We start from the raw sequence: 17,763 nt of genomic DNA, 5'->3' as shown, positions 1-17,763 counted from the left end.
CACATATAAGTTCCCTACCATGTAATCAATTCAAATGTCTTCAAATGAGGTAAAATTTAGAGGCTATGTGCTAGATTCATCTTAACACCCAACGTTGAAGGTTTCACAAGTAAAAATCCATATATGCTCTCTATCCATAGTGATAAGGCCCTTTGCAACCATAAGATGATTGTCTTTTTTAGAGATTTTTTTTTTGAAACCATTGGATGCTTTTCATGTAAGTGATACCAAGGGCAATGGAATGTCAGTCAGGCCCACATTTTCTTAAAAATGCCTCCCCGTCCAAAAATAGATTACCCATATACATACTGTCATCGTAGTTGCCCATGTTACTCTCAACATGCAGCTCGATCAGCGTTCCTATTGTTAGAGGTGAGAGTGCATGACCCCTGAGTTTTATAATTATAGAGGGGGTGAGACTCAGACTTAACTCCTCTACATAGCTTGTTCAAATCAACTAAAAGTTGCAGCCATTGAGATTAAGCTGTGCTATCAGCTTTGCAACTAATTGGTTACAATAAAAAAGGCAATCATCCCATGGCACATCCCTCCATATTTTGTCACCTATGGTGCTTCTAGGAGGGACATGTGAAGGGGAGACGCTTTTGCACATTCTCCCTTAGGTGAATAGTTATGATTTTTCTACATGAAATCTCACTTGCAACTCAATTTTTCTCATCCTACCAATAATAGAAGAGAATAGTTAGCCATTGAGTTATAGAGGGAGCATTTTACACATTGGAGATTGTGATCATCTCTCTTTTTGTCATCTTTTGGTACCCCCATAAAGGATTCAATATATTTTTATTTAAGAACTCAAGGAAACCTTCAATTGTATGAAGATGATGAGCTTATCGAGTCGAGTGTTTATGGGTAAGGAAGATCCAACGAAGTGGCTTGCACATTGTGAATGGTTTATGTTTATGAGTCACATGGTAACTCATGAAGAGAAGCTTTATGATTTTCGTCTAGTTATGCAGGGAGAAGTAAAGATTTGGTATGAAGCTTTGGATGATGCTGTGAACCAAGATTGGGATAAACTAACAAGTTCTCTTGTATCACACTTTGCTCATCATGAAACAGCAATACAAGTTGATGAGAAGCTTCAACGTCTTCATCAAAATCCAAGAGAGGATTTCCAAAGTTTTCTACATCAATTTGAAGCTCTTTAGTTGAAGATAGGGAAGAATACTCATATTTAACATGAAAACAACCTCAAGCTTGACAAGTTTAAGGCTTGTCTTCACCAAACAGTTTGTGAAAAGGTGGAATTGGAAAAACCACATGTGCACGCCCAGAGCTCAGACATGAGGTCTACATTGTTGGAAACATTATTTGCAACTCTCCTATGTCTGTTCGTGTCTTTGTACCAAGCCTAAGTAAAGAAAGTGGTTCTATGTTGCCTAGTCAAACATGGGATCTATATTCTTGGACACCTTCTCTCTGGCTCTCCTGTGTCTGTCTATGCCTTTGTGTTCACCCTATACTACGGGTCTCTATATAAAAGGGCCACCCTTTTTAGCGGGTCAGCCCCTACCCCATTATATGGGCGTCCTCTCCATTAAATGGGTCTATAGATTTGTACATAAGACTCCACTTCAATGCAAAATATCTCATCACTCTTCTCCTCGGACTTGTCTAGCCACTCCTTGATTTTTGAATCGATGACTATGGCATGAGACAAGTAACCTGTGCATCATGGTCATGCATCCTCTTACATCCTTGCATTGTTGCCTCCTAGCTATTCCTACAAGTGGCATCCATGGCTATGGTACTAGACAAGCATCTTTGAGGAGATCTATAGGATGAGAAGCTTTCTATCCACACTTGAGTTTTTTGGGTTGATGCGGAGTTATGAATATATCTACCCATCTAGGTCATTTTTCGAGTGCTCACCCATGGATTCCTCTTCTGTGAGTGTTGACCCACTTAATAGATAGTTGTAGGTGACAATGTAAGGATGAAAGAGGATGCACGCTAGGACAAATTGGTACCTTATCCAGTACCATAGCCATCGATCCCAAAGTCAATGAGTGGCTAGACAAATACCCTTCTGCATATGCCTTAACCTACTCATGCATGTATGCCATGACTTGCTGTTACCCTGATGGGGTCCCTTCCCACCCGATCGTTCATTTTCCACCCACCCTTGGGGCTGTTCCCTTGCAGTTTTTCTTCATTCCCTAATTTTGAGGATCTGCCATGTGAATGCATCCTACATTTAGCGAAGTCCACATCCAACCTTATAGCCCTGTTCCTCTCTTTGAACTGACCATTTTTCCTTTTTACCTACCCCTGTTCCGGTGTACGGTTTTCGCGTTATTAATTTTTGAAGCATTTTGCGCAAATTAGCCGGTTTTCCATATGAATGCACTTTTCTTGCTTCGAAACCGTGATCTGACGTCATAGCCCTACCAAGCACTTTTCCCTTGACATTTTTCCTTTTTACGCCGTGTCATTTTGATGCACGGTTTGTCCAATATTAATTTTCCGGTTTTTTACAGCTTTTTCGTGCGTCTTTTTGACATTTTTCCATGAGAACCTGCCCTGTGTGCCTCGGAATTCCAATTTGATTTGACAGCCATGTCCCCGTGTCTTCCCCCACATTTTTCCTTTTTCCTCCCCCCTCTTTCGACTTCTGGATTTTTACTTATTAAATTTTCAGTGAGTTTTCAGGTGTATTTTTGGAGTTTTTCGCATGTGAACCCCTCCTACTTCCACCGGAACTGCGGTTTAACGTGATAACCCTATGCCACTCCTTCCGGCGAACGGTTCGTTCGATATTAATTTCCGATCCCATTTTCGGGGTTGTTTTTTGGGTTTTCTCCACGTGAATGCGTCTTATCTTCGTCGGAATTATGTGTTGATGTGATAAGATTGTCGGGCACGTCTTTTTGCACAGTTTTCCTTTTTTTTGCACCTCATTCCGATGCACGGATCTTCTGATATTAATTTTTAATTGCGTTTTTTAATCCGTTTTTTTGTGTTTTTTGCACGTGAACGGCCTGTGTTTCTCCCGGAACCCCCGTTGTCTATTTTTCCTGTCATCCCCCTGCAGTCTTGTCCACTTTTTGTTTTTACGCCATTTCATTTTGACGTCTGGATTGGGAGATATTAGTTTTTCTTTATTTTTATGTGTTTTTGCGCGCCCGTCCCGCGCGTGAACGCGCCCGTTTTAAATTTTACGCATCTTAACGTGCCCCAATCTCATCCACGTGCCTCGTCCCCGCATCTGGGCGCCCTTTCAATTCCGTCACGGCAAATTTTTTTACCCCGCCCCGCGCACGCGCGCGGGACGGGGGTACGCCTCTCTTGCCTGGGCCCCCCGCCCATTTTCTCCCTTGGGCACCCCCCCTATGGACCCCCCTGCCCCATCCCTTGGGTACCCTAACCCATGGGCCCCTGCCCATACCCTCCCACCCTTTTCACCCCCCCATACCCTTACCTATCCCCCCCCACCCTTCTCTCTCCCCGACCCTCCCCACCCCAACTACCTTTCCCTCTCCCTCTGTGTGTCCCCCCCTCCCTCCCTCCATCTCCATCTCCCTGCTCCTACCCTTCCCTCCTCCTCCTCTGTTCCATTCTCCTCCCCTCCTTCTTCTCCTCCCTCTCCTCCCCTCCTTCTTCTCCTCCCTCTCCTCCCTTCCTCCTTCTCTCCTCCCTTCTCTCCTCCCTCACGACGCCCTCCTTCCCTTCCCTCTTCCCCTCGTCCTCTTCTGCAGTCGCCGGCGCCCTTCTCTGCCAGCCCTGCAGTGGTCGGCGCCCTCCCCTCGCCACCCTGCAGCCGTCGCCTCCAGGTGCGGGACGACGACGCCCTCTTGTGGCGTCCTGCAGCGCCGCCCTGCGCCGCCTCTGTGGACCGCTCTGCCTCTGCTCTAGCCTGCCGCCATCGCGCAACGTCAACCGCCCCGCCTATGCTCCAGCACGCTGTTGCCCGACGTCGATCGCCCGCCCCTGCTCGCCGTGCGAATGCCGTCGCAGCGCCCGTCGCAGCTGCCACGTGAGCCCCGCCGCCGCTCCACTGTGCAGCTTGCCGCCGTGACGACGTCAACCGCCCGCCTCTGCCACGACCTCCCGCTGCGTTGACCTCCTCCCACCCTGTCCGCCCTGCCACGTGCCCCCAGTTCAAACCCCTCCCCCCCCATTCCCCTAGCAACCACATCCACCCCCCATTTCCCTACCTTAGCCCTCATTCCCCCAGAACACACCCCTTCACACCCCCCCCCCCCCCCCCCCCGCCCATACAAGCCCCCCTTCACACCCCCCATTAAGTACACACCTACCTCCTCTAAGCCCCCCTTCCCCCCAAACACACACACCAACCCTCCCACCCCCATTACCCCACCCAAGCCCCCCATCACACACATAACCACACCCCCCCACCTAAACCCCCCTTCCCCCCTTGCAACCAAACCCAGCTACCCCATCTAAGCCCTTTCCCCCCACCATTCCACACACACACTCTACCTCCTGCAAGCCCTTGTTCCTCCCCACCATTACACCTCCACCTAACCCCCACCCGCGCCCACAAACACACACAACCCCCCTACCCCGCTGTAAGCCCCCTATTCTCCCGGAGCAGCTCACCACACCCAAACCTCCATAAACCCCCGTCCCACCTGCAGCCACCCTCGAGCCGTCGACACACGCGTAGGTATGTACGCACGAGTGCGTGATCGCGATTGCTTGTGCGTGTTCGTGTGCGGAAGATCATTAGCCCGTTGCTGACACGCAGCTGCCACGCAGCCTATTTCTGGGTATTTTCCCAGATTTTTAATTCAAACACCCGAAACCTTTCAACAAAAAAAAAACAAAACAAAACAAAACAAAACCATTGACAATTTAAAAAAAACATTAAAAGACACTTAAAATTTTGAAAAAAAATACAAAAAAATCTAGACACATTCCTACTATTTTTGCAACCAATTGCCTATTTTTTCTAACCTGTCAATTTCAAGAAAAAACTTCAACCTATTTTTTTAAAAAAATTTAACATTCTTTTAAAAATACTCAAAACCATGAAAAATTCTTTAAAAATGCTAAAAATTTTCCAAATTAATTTCCGAAAATTTCCTAAAACTTCCACTACCATTTTTACTTATTTTTGACATATTTTCTAAGATGAACAACTACTTCATGCAACACCTAAATTCATTAAAAAAAAATCAAAAACAAAAATAACATAAAAACTCATTTTTCATCCACATACCCACTAACTATCTAGGAAATAAAAATCCAGATATTTTTGGATTGAGGAGAGCGCATTCTTTGCATTTTCATACACCCACTACCAGGTATTTCCCTTTTTTTGTTATGTTTTTTAAAACAAAATAATAATAATAATAATAATAATAACAAAAGCTCCCCAAAACCCACGGTTAATATAAAACTACAAAACTCCACCACGAAAACCAACCACAACAAACAAACGAAACCCATAATTAACATAAATGACACCTGACTACTACCATGGCACGCGCATTCGCGTTATATAACTACACCATATTTTTTAAATTAAAATAAACCCGCCGTTCACTTAGCACGCGCTACGTGCGCTACAGAGGCACTTTAATTTTTAATTAAAATGAACCCGCCGTCACAAGAGCACGCGCTGGCAAAAAAGCGCTCCACATCACCTTAATTTGTAATCCATGAACTTCCATTTAGAGACCCAATCTGGGTATCGAAGTCCGGGATTCGAATTAACGCACCGTTTTCACCTAATAATTGGTAATTAAATTTATAATAAGGAACCGCCATTTTTTTGCTAAGGTTTATCACTTAATAAAAATTCACCCATTCTTAATAAATTATTAAAATCAACCCTTCATTAAATTAATTCCCCCTCACTGCACTTAATTCCCCTTTTTAATAAACCGTTTCGTGGGATGAGTATGTTGAGATATCGAGCTCCACTCGTGATACGCCAGGGTGACCGTTGTGTATTTATGTCACCGACTTGTCAGTTGCAGATGCGGTTGGTACACCGCCCCTGAATAATAGCTACATGATAGCTATCCTTATCTACTCTAATTCGTGGCTCAGTTAGTATGCCACCTTAGTTAGTTGAGTTTGGTTTTGAGACCCGTATCTAGGGTTCTTCTATTTCTTTGTACTTGAGTTCTTTTGGCTTACACAACTAAGAAGAGGAAAACTGTTTTCAGCCTCCACCCTTGTGTGTATTCCCCCATTGTGCAAGCAAGAAAGCTACAAGTGAGACTCCTTCCTTCTCTCCCACAATCTTGACATGGTATCAGAGCCTTGTTCGTGGTAAGGAGCTCAAGAAAGCAAGCCAAGCTCGCGGTGTTCTGGTAAGAGGAGCAGTGTTACTTTCATTTTCTGTTTTGGGAGCAGATCTCTGCAGGTAGCACAGCCGGAAAGTGCAGGAGTGCATTGTCTCAGGTTGAGACGCCCTTCGCGGTGAAGCAAGAGGGCAGTATATGCTGCGGGAAATGGCTTTAGCCCTCGGCGACCTTATTTTTTTGATTTGAGGCCATTTCGGGGCCTGTTTTGGAGGCGGAAGTTTTCTGCACGCACTCAGAAAAAAGCCCAGTTTTATACTGTGCAGCCACTGTTCTACAGGTCGGTGAAAAGTTACTGTAGAAATTGCATCGTATGCTTATGTGCAGAGACATTGGGAGTTACAAAATCATCCCTGTTGCCTGTTGATGCAAAATCGTCACTAGGAAGTGACTGTGTGGTCAAATACCACTTTCGCCAGTTTTGCAGATTTGCCCTTGTGAGAGTGAAGCTGTGTTTTTTGCAGTGACAGAATTTTTTGCAGTGTTCTGTAATGGCGTCTGATTCTCTTTCACAGATTGTCACTGAAAAGCTTGACAAGAACAACTTCCAAGCATGGAAGTTTAGAATGACGAATTTCCTTATGGGAAAAGGATATTGGGAATTTGTTGCAGGAAATGAAGAAGAACCAGTTCTTCCTGACGTTCCCAATCAACAGCAAATGCAGGCATTCAAAGCATGGCATGAGAGAGCCAGGAAAGTTATGTACTGGCTGTCTATCAGTATTTCAGACTCTATGATTGTGCATATTCAGGATGCAAGTACGCCAAAGGAGGCATGGGATACTCTGTCAAAAATGTATAGTACAAATACGCAAGCCAGGAAAATGCAGCTCAAGCAAGAGTTGCATAACGTGCAAAGAGAAAGTATGAGCATCAATGACTACCACATGAAGGTGAAGAAGATTGCAGATGCACTTGCTTCCATTGGGTCGCCAGTGGAAGATGATGATTTAGTTTCTGTGACCTTGAATGGTCTAGGAAAGGATTACGCGCAGTTTCGGACATCCATTTCCGTCCGTGAAAGATTTCCTGATTTTGAGGAGTTGATTGCTCTTCTAATTTCTGAGGAGCAGAGAAATGGTGGTGCGTCTTCTTCAGGAGGAACTTTAAAGGAAGCTGTCTTCTACTCAAATGCTGGAAGAGGTAGAGGCAGAGGTAGAGGAGGCCGATTTGGAGGCCGTGGTAGAAATCAGAATATGCAGCAAACTCAAGAAAACCAGTCCTATGGAGGAGGACGTGGTAACTCTAGAGGCAGGGGGAGCCAAAGAGGTCGTGGTGGATGGCAAAGAGGCCAAAATGCAAACAGTAATGTTGAATGCTACTATTGTGGTAAAATGGGTCATATGGCTAAAGACTGCTATAAAAAGCAGAATGACATCATGAATGGAAAACTGTAACAAGGAAATTATGCATCTTCTAGTAGACAGGGTGATGACAGAAATGAGCATTTGTTTATGGTGCAGCACATGAACAATTCTGTAACAAGTGCAGAAGAAAGCAATGATGTGTGGTATGTTGACTCAGGTGCATCAAACCACATGACAGGTCATGCAGAATGGATGGAGGATGCAAGGAAAATGGAAAAACCAGGATTTGTGGAGACTGGTGATGATACTGCACATCCGATTGTGCAGATTGGAAAAATTCCTTTGTCTATGCAGGATGGGAAAAAGAAATACCTGTCCGATGTATTTCATGTCCCGAATATCACCAAGAATCTGGTTTCTGTTGGTCAAATGGTTGAGCAGGGCTTGCAGGTCAGATTTAATCCTCATGGATGCTTTGTTGAGGATATGAAAAATAAAGGTCGCGTGATAGCAAAAGGAAAGAAGAAGGGCAGAATGTTTACATTGGATGCAGACATGTCTGAATTGAGTGCAGCAATGTTTGCACATGGGACGGTGTAGTTGCAGATATTGATATCTGGCATAAACGCATTGGTCATGTTAATGTACAGCGACTTAAATCAATGCAAGCCCAAAATATTGTTGCAGGTTTGCCGAAATTCAAGGTTGCAGAAATGCATAAGGTATGTGAAGCCTGTCAGTTTGGAAAACAGGCAAGGAAACCATTTCCTAGACATGTTCAAGAGAGTGAGAAGCCATTGGAATTAATCCACTCTGATGTGTGGACTACTAAAGCTGCATCTCTTGGAGGCTGTCATTATTTTGTCACTTTTATTGATGACTATAGCAGAAAAGTTTGGGTGTATTTTATGAAAAAGAAAAGTGAAGTTTTTGGGCATTTCAAAACCCTTAAAGCTATGGCTGAAAAAGAAACAGGTCTGCAAATAAAATGCCTAAGGTCAGATGGAGGGGGAGAGTACCTCTCAAATGAGTTTGCAAAGTTCTTACAGGAGCATGGCATAAAGCAGCAATATTCATGCAGTTATACCCCACAACAAAATGGAATTGCATAAAGGAAAAACAGGCATATTGGAGAGGTATCTCGTGCCATGCTCAATGAAAAAGACTTGCCAGATTTTTATTGGGCTGAAGCAGTTGCTACAGCAGTCTATATAATGAACAGGACTCCCATTGCAGCAATACATGGGATGACTCCAGAGGAGAGGTATACTGGTAGGAAACCAGATATTTCTCATTTGAAAATTTTTTGTTGCATTGCCTATGTACATGTGCCAGATGAGTTGAGATCCAAGTTGGATCCAAAAGCTGAGAAGTGCATCTTTATTGGTTACTCTCTGCAGCAAAAAGGGTATAGATGCTATAACCCTTCTACTCGTAAGTTTACAGTGAGCAGAGATATTGTTTTTGATGAGATGAGTAGCTGGTATAAACTAGTAAATGTGATTGATGATGTTGATGCAGAAAATGGTAATGCTGCACAGAATTCACAGCAGCAGTCACAAAATATTAGTGGACCTGGAGCGTCCTCTAGCAGTGGTTCACATTCTTCACCGTGGACAGGCAGATTGAGATCAGGAGAATCTTCTCAAAGCAATGCAGATAGTGGTATGCAGGTATCACGAAAAGGAAAAGAGAAGGTTGATCAGCCCATGGTTGATGTGAATGCAGGTCACTCTTATGTGGATGGTGAATCCAGTGGCTCAGAACAGAGCATTGATGATGAGTTGGGTATTCCTTCTATTGTTACACCTGGAGTAAGGAAGACCAGGGATGTTTTGAGAGCACCTGGGAGTGAACCTACTTTGCGCAGGTCTACGAGAGCTAGGTATCCTGTGGATAGGCTGAAATATGATGGATTTACAGCCATTCACTATGCATATATGGTCAAAGTGATACAGGAACCAGAACCCACTTCTTTTGAGCAAGCCATGGGAAAAGAAAAATGGGAGAAAGCCATGGATGAAGAAATGGATGCCTTGGAAGAAAATGCTACATGGGAATTGGTACCTTTGCCTAAAGGTAAAAATGCAATTGGCTGTAAGTGGGTTTATAAGGTGAAGCACAATGCAGATGGTTCTGTGAACAGATACAAGGCAAGATTAGTAGTCAAGGGGTATGCACAAACATATGGCATTGACTATGAAGAAACATTCAGTCTGGTTGCAAGGATGGCAACCGTAAGAGCAGTCATTGCTATGGCTGCATCAAAGGGATGGTCTTTACATCAGATGGATGTAAAGAATGCCTTCTTGCATGGTGATTTGCAAGAAGAGGTCTATATGGAGCAGCCACCAGGTTATGTGCATGCTGTTCATCCTGAGTTTGTTTGCAGGTTGAAGAAAGCTTTGTATGGCTTGAAGCAAGCACCTAGAGCATGGTCTGACAAGATAGGACAATATCTTGTCACTATTGGCTTTCAGATTTCCAAGGCAGATTTCTCACTTTATGTGAGAAAAACAGAGAAAGGTATTATGCTACTTGTCATTTATGTTGATGATTTGATTATGACAGGTGACAGTGATGAAGATATCCTTCATGTGAAAATGCTATTGAAGCAGAAGTTTGAGATGAAGGATTTGGGAGAGCTGCGTTATTTCTTGGGCATTGAGGTGATTAGATCACCAAGTGGGATATAGCTCTTGCAGAGGCAGTATGGATTGGACATGCTGTCCAAATATGGGATGACAGGCTGTAAGCCTATTTCAGTTCCTTTGGAGCAGAATGTGAAGCTGAGCGCAGATGCAGGTGAGCTTTTGGAAGACCCTACTATGTACAGACGCATAGTAGGAAGCTTGATTTATATTGTAAAATATTACACGGCGCAGCGAACAGAATCTGAGAAAGAGATAGAGAGTACACAACAGATAAGAGGAGAATCAGTAAATTCTTTAACTCCAAACAACTGATACAAAGATGGCTCTGTCCACCCGTGCGCTTCCACTGTGTGAAGCTTAGATGGCGATCTAGACAGAAGATAGGTGAAGAGCTTAAGGCTAGCTGGAACAACAACTCTGACTGGGTGAAAGATAAGTGTAAGATGGCTGCGAAGGGGTTTAGCTTTTATAGCCCGCGAAGGTCGTTAGGTCGGCCTGCTGACCAACCTACCATATGAGCCTCCACTAGTCGGCCAGGGAATATTCCAGGGAATATTCCCTTTACCATCGGGCCGGGGGCGCTGCCCCCGGACCCCCGCCAGGGGGGCCGCTGGCCCCCCTGGGACCCCCCAGCCAGGGGCCGCTTCCGCGGCCCCCGGACCCCACAATAGGGGCCCCTTTTAACTCCCTTACCACGCAACTCAATGCAATGTGCCTCGAGTTGCTACCAGCTTAACCACTCCGTCTAACCCAAAGATTAGACCCACAATGGTCACATTTTTGCCATCCGGTCACATAGACCTCATCTGATATACAAGTCAGGACTCCACCAATGTCCGGGCTCACACTTGGCTTCTCCTCATAATGGGGGCCTTACAACTTTGAGCACCATGGATCATTGGTAGTACCTAATGAGGGTGGGGCATTGATCATATCTAACACCCCCCCTCAATGTCCACCCATAAGTGAACTATCTCCTCGGCCCAATGCCGAGTCTCTGAAGATGAACTTGAAGCAGATCCTTCGTAAGTGCTTTGGTGAAGATATCTGCTCCATTCTCCTCTGTTGGACAGTAGACCAATTCCACTATCCCATCCTCCATCAAATCACGCACATAGTGATACTGGATCTCTATATGTTTGGTGCGTGCATGAAACACTGGATTTTTGGCAATGGCGATGCAACTCTGATTGTCACATCTCAGCACAGTTGGTTCTTCATCCTGCACTCCCATATGCCATAGAATCCTTCTCAACCATACGGCCTCACATGCAGCAAAACAAGCTGCCTTGTACTCTGCTTCGGTAGAAGACAATGCCACTGTTGGTTGCTTCTTACTAATCCAAGAGAAAATTCCTGAACCCAAAGAGAAACAATAACCAGAAACTGACTTCCTGGAATCAATGTCTCCTGCCCAATCTGAGTCACAGTTCCCCACAAGAGAAGTTCCGAAACTGTATGTGATACCATAGTCAAGAGTTTTCTTCAAGTATCTGAGCACCCGCATCCCAGCCTTCCAATGACTCTCATGAGGTTTGTTTGAGAACCTGCTCAAAACACCAACAGCAAAACTGATATCTGGTCTGGTGTTACACAAGTAGATTAGACTGCCGACCAACCTCCTATACCTCCCAATGTCTGCTAGTGCTGATGTATCCTCAACGGATAACTTTACATTCACCTCCATAGGTGTAGCTATCTCCTTGCACTCGGTCATGCCAAATGCCTTCAAGATCTCCCATGCATACTTCTTCTGAGAGATGAATATCTTTCCTGGCTCTTGCCAGACTTCAATCCCTAAACAATAGTGCAGCAAGCCCAAGTCTGTCATTTCAAACTCAAAACTCAAAGCCTTTCGAGTTTGGTTGATCATATCTTCATAGTCACCTGTAATAAGAAGGTCGTCCACATATAGGACAATCACTACAGACTTTTTACCATCCCTGTAAACATACAAGTTAGCATCTGAGGCACATCTTTTGAAGTTTAGGTTTAAAAAGAACCTATCTATCCGCTGGTACCATGCTCTGGGGGCTTGTTTCAGCCCATACAATGCCTTCTTCAGTTTACACACTTTGTTCTCAGAATGGGGGGCCTCAAACCCTGGTGGCTGAGCCACGTACACCTCCTCCTTGAGGTCACCATTTAAGAACGCTGACTTAACATCCATTTGGTACACTGGCCACTTCTTGGGGGCAGCCACTGCAAGTACCGTGCGAATAGTGGTCATTCTGGCAGTTGGGGCAAATGACTCTTGAAAATCAAACCCTTCAACTTGTGAAAATCCTTGGGCAACCAGTCTAGCTTTGTACTTTTCTAAGGTACCATCAGCCTTGTACTTTACCTTCCAGATCCACTTGGTGCCAATAATCTTCCGCTTTGCTGGCCGATCCACTAGCTCCCAAGTGTCATTCTTCATTATGCTGTCATACTCCGCCTGCATAGCAGCCTTCCATGATGGATCTGCAAGTGCTTCTTCTAAGTCAGTTGGCTCCTTTACTTCTCTCATAATCTCAACCATCAAGGCCATGTTGACTATGTGAGCAGAAGCCCTCCTTTGCTCCTCTATTCTCTGAGACCTCCTTGGTCCGTCTGCCTTCTCCTCAACAGATGCAGGCATAGGATTATTGTGGTCATAGAGCTGCTTCACCCAGCGCGGCAATGGCTTTTCCGGTGGGGTGATGTCAGGTTGGTGAACTTTTTCCTCATCATCTGAAGATGATGCTTCCTCCTCCTTAAGGATAGGGATAGCTCTCGGGACAGGTTCATAGTGGACTACTTCTTCGCTTGATGATAAAGTGGAAGACCTTGCCTTCTCCTCCTCCACTGTATGCGGCTCCTCCTTGAACACCACATCACGGCTCGCGATGATCTTCTTTGCCTCTTGGTCATATAACTTGTAAGCCTTCTGCTCATCACTATAACCCAAGAAGATACATTTTCTGCTTTTTGGTTGTAACTTGTTTCTCTTCTCATCTGGAACATGTGCATAACATTCACATCCAAAAATTCTGAAATGTGAAACAGATGGTTTCTTACCAGTGTAAGCCTCATGAGGTGTTTTTCCCTTGAGAGCCTTTGTGTAGCTCCGATTTAGAATGTAGACTGCAGTATTAACAGCTTCAGCCCAAAAATGGTTAGGCAATCCCTTGCCCTTTAGCATGCATCTTGCCATCTCCACAATGGTACGATTCCTGCGTTCCACAACACCATTCTGCTGAGGTGTGTGAGGCGTCGTCAATTGACGCTTGATCCCTTTGCTCTTGCAAAAGCCTTCAAACTCCTTTGAGTTGAACTCACCACCACCATCTGTTCTAAATTTCTTCACACTTTTCCCTGTTTCATTCTCAACAAGTATTAGCCATTCTTTAAACTTACCAAAAGCTTGAGCCTTATCACGAAGGAAGTACACCCACATCTTCCTACTGTAGTCGTCGACAATCAACATAAAATAAGAAGATCCCCCCAAGGCCTGTGTAGGCATCTTACCACACAAGTCAGCATGCACCAACTCTAGAGGAGCATGTGCTCTATTCTTGCTTTCTTGTGGAAATGCCTTTCTCTGTTGCTTGCCCATCATACAAGCTTCACATGGTTCCTTCAATTCAGTTATTGTAGGTAGGTGAGCAACCATACCTTGCTTTTGCATCTCCTTCAATACTGCAAATCCGATGTGTCCAAACCTTTCATGCCAAAGCTTACTTGTGCCCACTCCAGCGGTGGCTGTAAGAGCACTTAGCTCATACAGGTTGTTCCTCCTTTCTCCTTTGCCAACAATTGTGCCAGCACTATCAATAATTTCTGCACCTGTCTTCTTGAACCTTACTTCATGACCAAGATCAGTTATGGCAGCAACTGATAAGAGATTTCTTCTGATTTCGGGAACATACAACACATTTGAAAGCTTTTTGACTTCACCATTTGCAGCAACAAAAGAAATGGTACCTGTGCCCGCAGCAGGGCATTTAGCATCATTTCCAACCGTCACAGTGATGGATTCTTGTAGAGGCTGCATAGAACTGTATAGACCTTTCTTGTTGGTCATGTGACGGGAGGCCCCACTATCCAACACCCAAGAGTCAGTGGTAGACTCTTCTTGCGCCGAGGAGCACACTTCCTCAATGGTCGCCATGAATAATTCCAACTCTGCTTCAGCCGTATTGGCTGTCTCTTTCCCTTTAGTTTTAAGGGTACCATTCTTTTCATCTGCCTTCTTGACACGACAATCTGCAATTGCATGTCCTTTCTTCTTACAGTAGAAGCACTCTCCTTGAAACTTCTTCTTGCCGCCCTTTTTCTTTTTGTCACCATCATTTTTGGTGGAGGAAACACCTTTGCCTTTTGCATTGGCAGAGAATGCAGCATCTCCATTGTTGCTTCCTTCTCGGGCTTTCAGCCTCAACTCCTCCTCCATTAATAATGCACAAAACTCCTCAAAAGTCAAAGCTTGAGGTCTCACCTGAGTATTAAGGGCAGTTACTAGTCCATCAAACTTTTGTGGACAAATCCGAAGACACCTCCGAGCTAGCTCTTCGCTAGTCTTTTGTATCCCAGCGCCAGCCATCTGGTCGCGCAGATTCTTAATCCGAGTGATGAATGCTTCAACCGTCTCTCCTTCAGCAAACTTCTCCGCTGCTAGTTGATTCTCCAAGTTTTGAATCCTTGTTTGGTTTCGTGTTTCATACTGACTCCTTAGTACATTCCAAGCCTCTGACGCTTTGGTTGTATGCTGAATCAGAGTCAAAACACTGTCAGAACAGCTTGTAACTAAGGCACACAATGCATCTGCATTCCTTCGTTTCCAAGCTCGTAGAAGATCTGCATTCGGAGGAATCATCACACTAGGATTTGATGGGTCAGGGGTAGGATGTGGTTCTGCGTCAGTCCCCAGCACAGTCTCCAGAAGCTCATAAGAATCAAGGATAGTAGTAATTTTGAACTTCCACAAGGTGTAGTTTGTACCATCTAACTTGCCTTCGCTGAAGGTTGGTGGACGAATCCTCAGTGTTTGAATAGCCGGTACAGCAGCACCACCTCCTGCACCGCTTCCTGATGCGCCAGAACTGCTTCCCGGAGTCGACATCGTTTCTCTTTGCTATTGAAGCCTTTGCCTCTTGCACTCTCTCCGATCTCTAGAGCCCCCTGGGCTCTGATACCATGTAAAATATTACACGGCGCAGCGAACAGAATCTGAGAAAGAGATAGAGAGTACACAACAGATAAGAGGAGAATCAATAAATTCTTTAACTCCAAACAACTGATACAAAGATGGCTCTGTCCACCCGTGCGCTTCCACTGTGTGAAGCTTAGATGGCGATCTAGACAGAAGATAGGTGAAGAGCTTAAGGCTAGCTGGAACAACAACTCTGACTGGGTGAAAGATAAGTGTAAGATGGCTGCGAAGGGGTTTAGCTTTTATAGCCCGCGAAGGTCGTTAGGTCGGCCTGCTGACCGACCTACCATATGAGCCTCCACTAGTCGGCCAGGGAATATTCCAGGGAATATTCCCTTTACCATCGGGCCCCTTTTAACTCCCTTACCACGCAACTCAATGCAATGTGCCTCGAGTTGCTACCAGCTTAACCACTCCGTCTAACCCAAAGATTAGACCCACAATGGTCACCTTTTTGCCATCCGGTCACATAGACCTCATCTGATATACAAGTCAGGACTCCACCAATGTCCGGGCTCACACTTGGCTTCTCCTCATAATGGGGGCCTTACAACTTTGAGCACCATGGATCATTGGTAGTACCTAATGAGGGTGGGGCATTGATCATATCTAACATATATGACTATTACCAGGCCAGATTTGAGCTATGCTGTTGGATTGGTAAGTCAGTTTATGCAGGCTCCAAGGAAATCGCATTTGGATGCGGCTAGACGCATACTCAGGTATGTGAAGTCCACATTGCAGTATGGGCTATTTTATGAGACTGGGGTTCAGATACAGCTGCATGGATACACTGATGCTGATTGGGCTGGTAGTATTTCTGATAGAAGATCTACCAGTGGATATGTGTTCTCTTTTGGGAGTGCTGCAGTCACTTGGAGCAGCAAGAAACAGCCTACAGTTGCCTTGTCGAGCACAGAGGCTGAGTACAGGGGTGCAGCAATGGTTGCATGTGAGGTAGCTTGGTTGCATAAGCTACTTTATGATATGCATCAGCCTACAGATGGGCCAGTTGTCATTTATTGTGACAACATGAGTAGTATACACTTGGCAAATAACCCAGTCTATCATGCTAGAACAAAGCACATTGAGGTGCATTATCACTATGTGTGAGAGAGGGTTTTACTAGGTCTTATTGATCTAGTTTATGTCAGCACAGAGGATCAGGTAGCTGACATATTCACGAAGGCATTGGGCGCAGAGAAGCTGCGCAAGTTCAGAGACCTGCTTGGTGTGCAGGAATTGGGATTGAGCTCGAGGGGGAGTGTTGAGATATCGAGCTCCACTCGTGATACGCCAGGGTGACCGTCGTGTATTTATGTCACCGACTTGTCAGTTGCAGATGCAGTTGGTACACCGCCCCTGAATAATAGCTACATGATAGCTATCCTTATCTACTCTAATTCGTGGCTCAGTTAGTATGCCACCTTAGTTAGTTGAGTTTGGTTTTGAGACCCATATCTAGGGTTCTTCTATTTCTTTGTACTTGAGTTCTTTTGGCTTACACAACTAAGAAGAGGAAAACTGTTTTCAGCCTCCACCCTTGTGTGTATTCCCCCATTGTGCAAGCAAGAAAGCTACAAGTGAGACTCCTTCCTTCTCTCCCACAATCTTGACAGAGTATGCGCAGTCATTGGAGTTATTTCCATGGTTAACCACTGGTTTATCAACGATGTAGTCTTGATATGTGTCGGATGTGGTATTGTTTTGGTTTCCTGTCTTTGATACGGTTACGGGTACGGTATGCAGTTTTTTCTTTCATTGCCTGATACGGGGTTCTGGGTGTTTGTCTGATGCATAGCATGAAGCTTTCGGTCGCATTTGTCTCAAGGTCATGTCGAATTTTTTCTAGGCTGTGGTTTGCTTGAGGTTAGTTGGTTGAGTCATGTTTTATTGTTTTGGTTATTCTCTTATCCTTGGATTTTTGTCTGTTGCTTTGCAGGCATTCTCCTTGATTGTCTGTGTTTGTGGTGTGTGTGTAACCATCTGAATGGTGTCTTCTCATGCTCCTCCGCCTATCCAGTACGTCCCATTAGTTAGTAGGGATTACTCTTCCCTACTTACTTTTGAGCCTCTCACGAAGGCAGGACTCGCTGCTTTTGTGGCTACCTCCTTTCCATTGCTTCCAGAGGATCCGTCGTTATGTGATGAGTTTCTGGCCTCCTACAGCAAGAAGACAGGACTAGTCCAGGGAATTTCTATGACTTTGACACCTCAAGGCTTAGGGAAGGCTCTGTCTCTTCCCTCCAAAGGTGAACCTTTTGTTACCACTCGTCAGCTTTTCTCTAATGAAGAGATTCTGAAGCTGTTGCAAAAGCAGACAAGGG

General features: G+C 45.0%; 1 protein-coding gene across 1 annotated transcript in view; it reads left to right on the top strand.

Moving 5' to 3' along the window:
• The first annotated feature begins 932 nt into the window (after nucleotides 1-932).
• LOC148023067 (pentatricopeptide repeat-containing protein At4g18520, chloroplastic-like) overlaps nucleotides 933-17,763 on the top strand; it is a 47,062-nt gene continuing 30,231 nt past the window's right edge. Inside the window, exons 1-2 of the mRNA XM_087695308.1 lie at nucleotides 933-1,091; nucleotides 3,723-4,000. Of these exons, the coding sequence (XP_087551434.1) occupies nucleotides 933-1,091; nucleotides 3,723-4,000 (437 nt within the window). The remainder of the gene's footprint in view (nucleotides 1,092-3,722; nucleotides 4,001-17,763) is intronic.

Source organism: Lygodium microphyllum, chromosome 16, assembly GCF_053477565.2.
Source record: "Lygodium microphyllum isolate KBCC chromosome 16, Lygodium_microphyllum_v1.1.10, whole genome shotgun sequence".
NCBI lineage: Eukaryota > Viridiplantae > Streptophyta > Polypodiopsida > Schizaeales > Lygodiaceae > Lygodium > Lygodium microphyllum.
The sequence above is the reverse complement of the archived record's forward strand: the minus strand, read 5'-3'. Positions and strand labels throughout refer to the sequence as shown.